Source organism: Schistocerca cancellata, chromosome 3 (assembly GCF_023864275.1).
Source record: "Schistocerca cancellata isolate TAMUIC-IGC-003103 chromosome 3, iqSchCanc2.1, whole genome shotgun sequence".
NCBI classification, from domain to species: domain Eukaryota; kingdom Metazoa; phylum Arthropoda; class Insecta; order Orthoptera; family Acrididae; genus Schistocerca; species Schistocerca cancellata.
Genome location: NC_064628.1, coordinates 743,327,076 through 743,340,604, shown reverse-complemented (window position 1 = coordinate 743,340,604; position 13,529 = coordinate 743,327,076). Strand labels below are relative to the sequence as shown.

At 36.9% G+C, this 13,529-nt stretch overlaps 1 protein-coding gene across 2 annotated transcripts in view; it reads left to right on the top strand.

Moving 5' to 3' along the window:
- The window catches only part of LOC126175757 (pyridine nucleotide-disulfide oxidoreductase domain-containing protein 2-like), a 188,603-nt gene that overhangs the window by 139,339 nt on the left and 35,735 nt on the right, over nt 1-13,529 (top strand). For both annotated transcript variants that reach the window (XM_049922724.1, XM_049922725.1), the window contains exon 8: nt 4,403-4,559. In XM_049922724.1, the coding sequence (XP_049778681.1) occupies nt 4,403-4,559 (157 nt within the window). The remainder of the gene's footprint in view (nt 1-4,402; nt 4,560-13,529) is intronic.

The following is a 13,529-nucleotide window of genomic DNA, read 5'->3' as shown; positions in this document are numbered from 1 at the left end:
GGAGTGATATGCTACCCCATACTCTATACATGAATGGAATAGAAAGTAAACATAACATAACAAAATATTATGTGAATAAAAAATTTACTTCTTCAAGATAATATGTAGGAACACTGTATCTGTATGGGTTACTAATAGAGAGTAGTAAACAAAAGCACTTTGCTGTGGATAGAGTAAAATCCCCATACTGGGCATTAAAATGTTACGAGCCCACAACAACAATATTCCATGTGTAGACAGAGTAATTTATTGAAAATAGTCTTCATGTCTGGATGATGTGCAAATTCCAAAATATTTCCTTGGAACAACTGTCCAACATCTTCAGGTTGTTGTACCTTGCTGGTGGCTGTACATAGAACATGTGCACGAAGAATGCACAGGCGCGGAAATCATGCATGTGCAATGATCTGCAGATAGATGGCGCCATATTCAAATGCGCTCACAGAGTAGCCCTCCTGCACCATGTGTGCTGTACTACACTATGTCAACTAACACTGCAGCCAGATGCCACTCACTAAGAAAAAAAAGAAAAGAAAAAAAAAGAAACAGGCCAATGTTATGACGGGCCAGTTATCAAAAAAATCTGCAGGTCATTGTGCATGCATTATTTCCATGCCTGTGCATTCTTTGTGCTTGTGTTCTATATACAGAGTGTCAACATGTGGATACCATCAGTTGTACCTAACCACCAGCAAGGTACAATCACCTGAATATGTTGGACAGTTGCTCCGAGGAAATATTGTGGAATTTACACAACATTATCCACCGGCAAACCTGTGAAGACTATTTGCAACATATCCACTGTGAAAGCTTGAATAGTCACAGAGTAGTTTATTGTTTCAAACATAACATTTTTTTAAATAAACCCTGTAAATATTTCATGATGGCATTGATAAGTACAATTCGTGCAAATACCTTTTTTCAACAAAGCCAAACTTTGTGCCTGTGGGAGACCACAGATTTTTTCCAGTGAGTTGTCCAACAGGATGGGTGAAGAGTGTCAAATGTATACCAGTAGCACTGATGCTGGCAGATCAGAGGAAGATGCAAATGATAGTTGCCTTGATTCCAGTTGGTAGTGGCATCCAGATTCACATCCAGCCCACAGAATAGACATGCAGTGACTGCTGATTGCATCATGATCATATCACAAATTAGCATTAATGTTGTGCACAATTTCACATTTGTAACAACCAGCAACCATTTTCTGGAAGCTGTGCTACGAAACAGGGTGGCATTTCCGTGACTTCCTCTCACCCCTCTTCACGAAACAGCATGTTTCTAATATTGTAGTGAGTGTTGCAAGTTGAGGAGTGAATTAATAATGAGAGACAATTCTCATATGACATCATTGACAGTTGTTTGTGAATGTCACTTTGACAGTCATCGACACATAGGATCAATTGTGGTCATCATGCTGTTACGTGAGGAGCCATAAAAAACTATGACTGTACATTTCTGATGGTTAACAAAGCAGGATACATTCTGATCATTATCCAGCCCATTTGTTACCATTACTATATAAAGCCCAGTAGAACAAAGCTTGTACATACACTGTGCAGATTGTACCATGCACATTCCAAGTTTTTTGATTTTGCCAGTGCTTCAAGTACTCCCATTTCCAAAATAACATCATAATGAATGCACGATGTCAGAGTACATGCTTAATAAACTGTGAGATATATTCTACTAACTTCATTCACTGCTCTGGCAGATTGCAGTGGTTTATTGAACATCATGATTTGGGTCAAGAGTAGAGAGGCCAAGGAGAAGGCAGAGGAAGAATCACTCTTCTAATAAAGTCTGGGTAATAGCTGGTGTGTGAGAGAATGCAGAACACGTTACGATGCTCAAAATATGATGAACATAACAGTAAAGGTAAAGCAGACTTATAGTATGTTCGGTTAACACAATCATTATGATTCATGAAGTTTTTCTGGCATAATGAGTATTCCATGGGATTTCATTGTTGCAGCTGACATCTTGCCACGACATTTTGGCTGAATGTAATAGCACAACCATTCCAAGAAAATCACTGCATATCTTTTTAGTGCAGTTGATAACAGGGAAATTAAGGACTTGTGGCCTATAATTTCCATTACGCAATGCCCTCTAGTTAATTTTGTTTGACAATGCCTGTCCTCACACTGATGAGGCGCTGGACAGTGACAATGAGTAGAGTAACCAGCAAATTTTACAGATTTCTTAGAACATTTATGTTATATTCTGCATTCTATGGTGAAAACTTTGGGACCTGCAAATCTCATTGAGAAATGAGTGAGAGAGATACTTACAAAAGTTCTGAGCTGTCTTATGGAGATCACTCCAAATGGATGCAAATTATAAGAGGATACTTCTAAAAGTAAATAACATTTACTTTTCCAGACATTTTTGCTCAAAATAATGTAAAAATCTTATTTTACACCACGTTTTTGTATCTTAGCAGTTTTTCTACATAGTCATCACTCATATTTAAACATCTGTCATTTTCCTCCACAACCTTTCCTATGGCTTCTGCATACCCATTTGCTGCCAGGTTGTTGAACCAGTCACTATCACCCTCTCTCAGTTTCTGGTCATTTCCATAGTGCTTAACACCCAAAAAAATCCTTCCATTTAGAAAAAGATAGTAATCACTGAGGACTAAGGCACGGCTATAATATGGATGTTTGGAAGCTTCCGACTTAAACCACTGAAGCAAATCCTTCATCGATGCATCAGAATGTGGGTGAATGTTATCATGAAGAAGCACGATGCTGTTGGACAACACTTCAAGCTCTTTGTTTTGAACAATTTGGCATATTCAGTGAAATATCTAATGCTATGCCACTGCATTTATGATCTTTCCTCTGAGCATAAATTTGATGAGTAGGCTGCCCTTCTGATACCAAAACACTTTGGCCATAACCTTTTCCATGCTCAGAATTTGTTTGGCTTCTTTTGCTTTTCTCTGTGGTCATGAATGATGTCATCTCGTTCACTGGCACTTTGTTTCTGAACTTTAGTGAAAAATCATGGTCCTGTCTCCAATAACAATGTGGGTCAATAACTCCTCACCACCCTTGTCATGCCTAATAAGAAAAGTCAGCACTGCTCCCATTCAACACTTTTAAAGTTCATCTTTCAAAAGTTGTGGAACCAACATGATCCACACTTTTTGACAGCCCAAATAATGAGTACAATTTGGTAGAGAACTGATAATGAAATTTCAGGAAAGCGCATATTCTGTTTATCAATACAGAATCATCTGTCCTATTTAATTTCTTTTTCAGTCCATGACATGGGTTTGTCGGTCATAACTGAAGGTTGGCCTGGCTGTTTTTCATCATGAATATTCATTTGTATGTAATTAAATCTGATGTATCATTTTCAAACTGAAGCATCAGTCATCATATTTCCATAAATTTCAGTTTTCTGCTTGTAAATTTTGATAGAGTGAACCTTTTTAGCTTTCAGAAACCATAGCACTATATAACTGGTGGGACAGTTAAATCTGCCACACGTTTTAAAGTCAAAGAAATAAAAAGTAAATAACCACTCCTACTCACTGTTAGCATCATACTGTTGCCATCTATTTGGAAGATCTGTGCTGTGACGTAGTGGCAGGGGCTGGGGGAAAGGGGGGGGGGGGGGGGGGGGGGGAATTGTGCAGCTCTTCAAATCAAATTGTTCTTAGTTTTAGAATGACCCTCATACTCTGTTGTCCATGATGGACAAACTAGCTACCAATCTATTAGTACACATAAGATGATGCAATATCTACCTACATAGACACTTCAGACGGCACCATGTACCACTACCAGTTTTTTCCTTTCCTATTACACTTGTAAATGGATTGAGAGAAAAATGACTGTCTATATGCCTCCTTATGAGCCATCTCTTATCTTGTCTTCATACTCCTTATGCAAAATGTGCATTGGTGGTGGTAGAATCATTCTGCAGACAGCTGTGAAGATCAGTTCACTAAATTATTCCCCTTCATCATATTGTTTCTATTTTTTGTTGCGCTGTATATATTAATGGCTGGGCATTTCTGTATCATGTAAATAATGCAATGTTTGCAAGATGTTGGTACTGTCTTTTTAGTGTCTCAGTTACATGATAATAAAAACTACACAACATGAGTCAATATCTCAGCAATTGTCAGGCAATCTGTTTTGGTAGTTTCTGGCAAAACTTGTACAGACATAATAATTTCGTGTATATTTGTAGGTATTAAAATTTTGTACAAAAGACATGAAAGCACTCTATGATTCGTAAAATTGGTAACTTACATCTTATTAATGCAACACTAAGAATCATGTAATATCTCAAGTGTAATTTTTTAAAATATTTATTACATATCTTAATGTTTCTGTTTCTCAGTGATGTCATACACTGAAATGTGTCTGTATTGTTGTAGTGGCACTCAGTCAATTGCCAGAGTTTATCTCAGATCCCAGCACAGTTGGAAATAAGCCAATGCCGTTCCACAGATGCACAATTAATCTTAACTGTGAAAATCTGGACGTTCTCACAAAAGCATATGAAGCAGCAACAAAAGGAAAAATTTCAGAGAGGTTAGCACTGTACCAAAATAATACAAACAAGTTATTTGCTTTAGATTCAGTATTAATACTAACCTTCATAAGTGTGGTTGTGCACATTAAATGTAAATTGGAGAATACAAACTGTGTAGATTTACTAATTTGTTGAGAATGCAGGCATTCCTGGAAAATTTCACTAATGCAATCTTCTTGAGTTATCAGCTAAGTTTCTGTGTTGTCTTGTAGAACTGCTTCAAGTTGCCTGAAGGTGACCTAGGAACAAGGAAGCATTTAGCAGCAGAGAGCCACAGTGGAAGAAGACTGTTATAAGTTATAAGCTATCAGAGAAATTCCTTTTTCAGATATAGAAAAACTCAACTTACACATTTATACATACACAGCTCATGCATACATGAGGCAGCAGTGGCTGTGTGTGTGTGTGTGTGTGTGTGTGTGTGTGTGTGTGTGTGTGTGTGTGAGTGTGTGTGTTTGTTTGTTTTTCCTACATCTGAAGAAGGACTTTCTCTGGCAGCTAATATCTAATAATCTTTTTTGAGTGTGACTGTCTGCCACTCGATGCCACCTTTATGTCACCTCATACTGGTGTTATTCCATTCTGGATTTTCCATTGCTTAAACTTGTTGAAACATTACTTTCAGAAGACATTGCCTCTCATCTAACTCAAAAAGATTTCATTTGGTTATCATTCAATTAGGCTACAGAGACATATATACATAACTACATACACTGGGCAATTCACGATATTCACAGCATGTATGATTATCTTGTTCTATTTGTGCAATTTAATTTATGCCCAAAAATGGAAGAGTTTCCTCTTTAACTGCCTACAAACAAGTTATTTAAATTATCTATCCTCCTGTTTAGCTTTTTTCTGGAATTTCTTTGTTGTATGCTCCTTGAGTTCTATATGGGCATTTTTGCTCCAAAAACTCTTCTCTTTTATGTTTGTAAGCACTGTCAAATCATAATACAGCCATATTTCGCTTGAGTGTTTTGATAATTAAGATTTTTAATCTTTTAGTTTCATATTTAGCTTTTTTAGAATCTTATTTTCAGAACATTCTTTCTGCAATAAAACCTGTGGTGTTTCCATAAATTCCTATTAATAATGGAAATACATGTTATGAAGAAGAAAGAACATGATTACTTACTCAGTGGTCAGAATGAATTCTGTTGGAAGTCTTATTTATGGTCTACATTAAATTGGTTCACTAGTTGCATGAAACATGCTGCCAGATGGATATATACATAAATATGAAATGAGAAAGTCATTTGGCGGTGACTGGTCCTTGTTGTCAACATTGATTCTTTGGGTGTACTGAAAACAACTTATATCAAAAATGTATAGGGTGACACAGAATGAATCTTTCACTCTGCAGCAGAAAATATGCTGTTTTTAAACTTACAAGCAGACCAGAATTGGGTGCTGCACTGGGACTCAAACCCAAAACCCTGCCCATTATGTGCAACACCTCCACTGATTGAGCAATCAAAGTATAATCCATGACCTGCCCCCATAGCCTCACCTCCACCAGCAACCTCACCCGCCCTCCAAACCCACAGGAACTCCCTTGCATCCTTTGACATAAATTATAGAAAATTTGAATTCCTGCAAGAACAATGCCCACCTACTGAGTATCAATTTACTTTTTGAGTGTGATCACTGTGCATGATGGTCTTTTGTCCTTGTAATAGGTATTTAAATTTCTTAAGCATCCATACTATTGCTAATATCTCTTTTTTGAGTTATGCTATAATTCCTTTCAGTATGTGTGAGCATACGGCTTGCAAATGCTATAGGTTTTTGTTCCACTACAACACCCGATAGTGTTTCTTCAAACAGTTGGGCCCCGAGGCCATAATCTGAGGCATATGTCATGAGATGAAACAGTTGGCTACTATCAGAATGCACCAGTAATTTTGCTGACACCAAACTGTCCCTGACAGCTAAGAAATTGGCTGTGCATTCTTTTGTCCATCACCACACTGAATATTGTTTCAATAACTTTGCCATATGTGGCACATTTAGAACTGATTTATTAAAAAAAAATTTGTAAAATTCTGCCATCCCTAAATATACTCAGTTGTTGTTCATTGGATGGTTCCAAACACTTGCGAGTTCTATCTCTCTTACTTGGGTCTGGTCTTATTCCTTCTCTATTTATCAAATGTCCTAAAAATTTAACGTCGGTCCTACTGAATAGAGATTTGAAAATTTCAGTGTATTTTCCTGTGAATATAATGAGATATGAGTTTATCCAATAAGTAAATGTGATCTTCCCAGATTTATGTTATTATCATTATGTCTTCTACGTATACCAAGATATTGTGTTTCAGATCATCTCCAATTGCCTTATCACGAATGCTTATGAAGACCAACACTAAGATGTTCAGTCCAAACAGTAGAACCCTGAACTGATAAGCTCTACCCTCAAACAGAATTGTTGTATATTTGTCTAACATCTTGCATACTCCAATTTGCCAATATCCTAATGTTAAATCCATAGTACTAATGTACTTCGCCCCTGCAAACCTTGTCAACAACTCATCTATCCTGGGCAGTCTGTCTCTTTCTGGTCCTGGTACTCTACTTAATGTTCTTGGGTCAAGTGCTAGTCTGCTGTTCAACTGGTTTCTTAATGACAACCAGTGAGTTATTATAACAACTGTTAGATATTTCTATTATATCCCAATCTATGATCCTATTAATTTCATGTCATGCCATGTCCTTTAACACTACTGATGTCTTGTATGGTCCCACACATAAAGGATCTTGAGGTTTTATCTTTAATGTGCATGTAAAATCTGTAGTTGTTCCTGGTTTCAACGAAAATATCCCTTTCTGACTGGTTAGCAACTGAATAATGTCTATGTTCTCCTGTGCATTAAGTTCTGATGATTTATCAATATTAGCTGCTACATCTTTCACTGATATTGTTCGTACATATGTAGTGCTCACATGTATCTCTGTTTGATATATCACAGTTTCTATTGTGAGCACTACATTCTCTTGACTAGTTTCCGTGCAATCGAATGACAATGATTGTAGTTGCTGATCATCACCATGTGGAAAAGTTGTTATCCCATTTATGTGTGCCAACAGAAAACTGAATTAAGATTTCCACCAGTACTGATTTACTATTTGTCCTGTAATTCCGATTAACTTCACTCTAGTGAACACCAGCCTCAAAAATACATACATCAAATTATAAATCATCAAAAAAATTCTGGTCCACAAAGCAAATTTCACTGCCTGAATTCATAATTACACCTACTGATACCTTGCCTATCATGCCATGTAACTTTGATCAGATGTAATTTTTAGTTACATATTGATACTCATCTAATTAATCATTCATCATCATATTACATTTATTACACCTAATCATATAGGATTTCAGTGACACAATCTCGATTGCAACAGATTCAGAAGATCGAGCCTCTGTTTTGAAGCTTTTCCCTCTGTGTGTTATTGTGAAATTCTCAAGTGTTCTGACCTCTGTCAGGATTACTTTGATTAGAATCTTGATCTATTGCTATGCTGCTTGTTATATTCCTTTTTTGTACTCTTTGTACCATAAACTGGACTTGTCTGCTGTCCTTGATGGTGTTAGTCCGTTGTTGTACCAACATTCCAACTGTCTATCATATCCAGCTGTTCCAAATATTCTAAAAGGCTGTTAACTTTTCCCCAGTCTTTTGCTAAAAATTATCCTATACTCTCACGGCAAGTAGCTGATAATAACTTCTAATAAGTGCTCCTCACAGATTGTATCACTGAGATATTTGGCTTTATGTAGCTGACATTCAACAAAATCTCTGTATCCCATCCATTCATTGCTATTATATCGTTTTGACCCCAATTATTCCCACACTCTAGGATTCCCTTTCAAAATCAATAAGAGACTTTACGTCAGTTTGAGACATGTCACTATACAGATGATGAAACTATACACCTTACTTCATCCCGTAATACCCAGTGAGTTATGGGGTTTAGAAGCAGTGGACTTCTACAGTCTAAAACAAGTCAGGAGACTGGAACATTTATTATTGGATAACAGTACACTATTTATGCCAAGGCAATGTAAGGAGTTCCTAGCATGGGAAAAAGTCAGTCATATCCTTATATCCCAGTACCAACCACAGGCTAACCCCACCAGAAGTGTGATGCAGGAATTAGGATGGCTATGTCGAATGTATTGTGCTGGTAAACTCTCCCAATGGATTTAGATGGTGACTGATTTTGAAAGATTACTGAATGAACTCCTCCAGTTCATTAGCCAGTTAGCACCCACAGAGATTTTATGTGAGCAAATCAGAGGTGAACCTTTGCCAAAATATATCAACTGGCCCAAACAGAATGTGTTGATTACTCCAATATCACAGTCAAATACCAAAAAGACATCAATTAAAGCAAATAACATGAGAAAAAAAGAATTGGGAAAGAACCCCAATAGTGTACAAATTAGAGGGCTTGGTATTAGTAAAGAAGCATAATAGAAGTTCAAAGAATGAAGGACTTACTTCCAAGTTTCAGCATCTCTACAAAGGGATACATAAAATAACACAGGTACCTCAGCCAAAAGAACTGTGCTCACTGACCCGATTACAAGGAAAGGAAAAGGGATGTTTAACGTGCAAGATTTAAAATCCTTTGTTGTCAGTGGGAGATAAATTCTTCATTACATTATGTTAAAATTTAAGGCAAAGTGGAATTCAGTGAAACCCCACAACCTATTTAGGGAAGATTAGGTTAGAGGGTATGATGTCAATTATAGGCAAGGGATATTCAATGACAGTCCATAAGTAAAGGAATGAAGAGATGAGTTACGGAAATTATATAGTAATCAAGTGATGAACTCTTACCTGAGCTGAATGAGATGACGAATATGAAAGTCATGGTTGATATTAACCCATCAGGTGCCTCGTAAAGGAGAATTAAGTACTAATGTTGCAGTTATTAAGAAAAATAGTGAAGTATATGTCAGTAATATGTTAAATGATGACACTATTAGGATCAGAGCAATAATTTTCTGTCGGTTGTTCTTTTAAGACACGGACCTTCTAGACTTTTTTCGTTAGGATATTAATCGAATAAAGGATAATATTATGTTGTCTGCTCAATCAATTTTGATTAAAGGTACTCTATATTGGTATTGACTGGTGCGCATAAAGGAATCATTAGTGGTTGAGAAGGTGTAATCTAAGACTATCAAGAATAGTATCCCCTGGTTTCTATCTGAAAAAGTCTACAGGCCTGTATATCATAGTTCAAATTTCATGAATGGAACCCTTCGATTACAGTAATGATAGTGATAAATGTGACTAACGTAAGTGACCCACCAGGTGTGGATATGTACTAAATGGTGAGAACACTATGAAATAACTGTGTGTCTAAGAACCAGGGGATCTTAGTTGTTGGGGACTTGAGGGATAATGAGCTTATAGAGGCTGTTACATGAAGAGTGGTTTTATGAACATATAGTTGCTGTTTAGAGTAATGTATGATGTAATTGGGGAGAAACAATGTAGTGGAATATGCATATGTTATGAATAAATAAGAAGTAATTAAATAAGTTACAAGATACTTTCACTTATTATCAACAAGTACTTAAGTAGACATGATATATATAAAGCTGAGAGTTGACTCGCAAAAAACTAGGTGTAAGTAATAATAGCTGTAGGTAAAAGAAAATTAGGTTCTGTTCAGATTGGTGTGGTGATGATTTATGTTGGAGACTTTTTTCCTGGAGCACCCAACAGCTGCTTGTGACATCAGAGTAGGCAGAGGATCAGAGTCTGCAGAGCAGTGCAGTGTGACATGGAACTCCATCCATGTTAAAGTTCTTGGATCTTGGGACTTGGTAACTAAGGAGATCTACATACAACATGGAACCAAATCTGACTTGGAACTGTAAGGAGAGTCAGTTCATGTTATTATCTGGTCATATGAACTTATTGTTGATTGAAAGTTAAAGTGATTCGTAATTGGGATAATAAACCCTGTTTTTAAATCTGCCAGCGCCTGTTACTACATAATATTAGTTATTTCACAGGAAAACTCTGGTGGAAGGTGGGGTTCCTCTGAAATCAGCAAGAAGATCACTTCAAGAAGGAGAAAACTCTTGCAATATGCTCACAAACATAAATTGCAGTAATTGAGCTAAAAGTAGCTTTAATATGTTCACTGTGAATAAAGAGCAATGCTTATTCAACAACTAATGATGAACTACTTCCTTTTTAAATTATGAGTTCATGTTTCATGAACTCTTCAACTGAGTAGCAACCTGACTCATTCTGTCAACAGTAATTTATCAACTTCCTTCGTCTTCATAATGTGCAGTAAATCTACAACATTTTTTATCACAGAAAGAATGAACTGGAATTAGGAATCTGTAACAGGCAAATATGAAGAAGTTAAAAGATTAAAATATCCTAGTTATCAGTGCCTAAAAGGAAAATATGGCTGTATTCATATTTGACAGTGATTATAACTAGAAAACAGAAAAGTTATTGAATAAAACATTGTTACAGATCTGAAAAAATATGACAAAGAAGTTACAGAAAGGACACTAAATAATAGCATATATAGTTTAAATTGCTTGTTTTTGGATAGTAAAAAATGAAATCTTACAGTAGTCTACTTTATGGGTGGAAATGAAGCTGCATAAACTCAATAGGGCAATGCTGCATGTTGTGAATAACATAAATTGCCCAACATATAAAATGTGTCCTGTACCCTAATGAAATGATTAACAAATTCATGAAATCTTTTTGAGTTTTCAAATGAGGAGCTCTGAGAGTTTCCTATTCATCATCTCCAGATGACTTGATATATTGATTCAAAACAACTGTGCCACGTGGCTGATAACCCAAGATTTCATCAGTGAAATTTTCCAAAAAAGTCAGCATTCTTGTTAGATCAGTAAATGTATCCTGAGTGATATACCCCTCTTTTCGAACCTCCCATAACCTGACTCTCTTTATTCCTCAAAAGGAAACCAAAAATTTTGAATACTAGAATAGTTGCTTCTATTTTATTTGTGTCTATTTCAACTCCTGGAGGTAAGTACTGGTCAGCTGTTCTGTCTCCCACCAACAAAGGATGGAAGGATGGAGAGAGAGAGAGAGAGAGAGAGAGAGAGAGAGAGAGAAGGAGGGAGGAGGGGGCAGTGGGGGGAAGGGTATGGAGGGGGGGAGACAGAGAGCTTAGTAAAATATTTATGTAATTATTGTTGTTTCTCTTGTACAAATATTTTAATATGTGCAGTACACATTTTCTTAAATGTTCTTTTCTGCAGGTTCATAGTCATTTCCAGATTTAGAATAGTACAACATCTGTTACTGAGAAGGGTTGAAATTGTTGAGACCAAAACTTGGTGTATTATAGTTTCCCTTAACAATGGAAGACATAGCTGTCCTGTACTGTTGGCCGTTACAACATCACTTCACATGTGGCCCCAGTGTAGAGTGACACATGCAGACTGCATTGTGTATTTTGCTGCTAGGAAATTATTTAAATTTGGTGTTGTAGGCTGTAGAAAAGATAGACACAAAGCCCATGCCTACTACAGTAGTACAAGTTTATATGCCAACTAGCTCTGCAGATGATGAAGAAATTGATGAAATGTATAATGAGATAAAAGAAATTATTCAAGTAGTGAAGGGAGACGAAAATTTAATAGTCATGGGTGACTGGAATTCGAGTGTAGGAAAAGGGAGCAAAGGAAACAGAGTAGGTGAATATGGATTGGGGGTAAGAAATGAAAGAGGAAGCCGTCTGGTAGAATTTTGCACAGAGCATAACTTAATCATAGCCAGCACTTGGTTCAAGAATCATAAAAGAAGGTTGTATACATGGAAGAATCCCGGAGATACTAAAAGGTATCAGATAGATTATATAATGGTAAGACAGAGATTTAGGAACCAGGTTTTAAATTGTAAGACATTTCCAGGGGCAGATGTGGACTCTAACCACAATCTATTGGTTATGAACTGCAGATTAAAATTGAAGAAACTGCAAAAAGGTGGGAATATAAGGAGATGGGACCTGGATAAACTGAAAGAACCAGAGGTTGTACAGAGTTTCAGGGAGAGCATAAGGGAACAATTGACAGCAGTGGGGGAAAGAAGTACAGTAGAAGAAGAATGGGTAGCTCTGAGGGATGAAGTAGTGAAGGCAGCAGAGGATCAAGTAGGTAAAAAGACGAGGGCTAGTAGAAATCCTTGGGTAACAGAAGAAATATTGAATTTAATTGATGAAAGGAGAAAATATAAAAATGCAGTAAATGAAGCAGGCAAAAAGGAATACAAACGTGTCAAAAATGAGATCGACAGGAAGTGCAAAATGGCTAAGCAGGCATGGCTAGAGGACAAATGTAAGGATGAAGAGGCTTATCTCACTAGGGGTAAGATAGATACTGCCTACAGGAAAATTAAAGAGACCTTTGGAGAAAAGAGAGCCACTTGCATGAATATCAAGAGCTCAGATGGAAACCCAGTTCTAAGCAAAGAAGGGAAAGCACAAAGGAGTATATAGATGTACTTGAGGACAAAATTATAGAAATGGAAGAGAAGGTAGATGAAGAGGAAATGGGAGAGACGATACTGCGTGAAGAGTTTGACAGAGCACTGAAAGACCTGAGCCGAAACAAGGCCCTGGGAGTAGACAACATTCCATTAGAACTACTGATGGCCTTGGGAGAGCCAGTCCTGACAAAACTCTACCATCTGGTGAGCAAGATGTATGAGACAGGCAAAGTAGCCTCAGATTTCAAGAAGAATATAATGATTCCAATCCCAAAGAAAGCAGGTGTTGACAGATGTGAAAATTACCGAACTATCAGTTTAATAAGTCACAGCTGCAAAATACTAACACGAATTCCTTACAGACGAATGGAAAAACTGGTAAAAGCTGACATCGGGGAAATCCAGTTTGGATTCCATAGAAATATTGGAACACGTGAGGCAATACTGACCTTA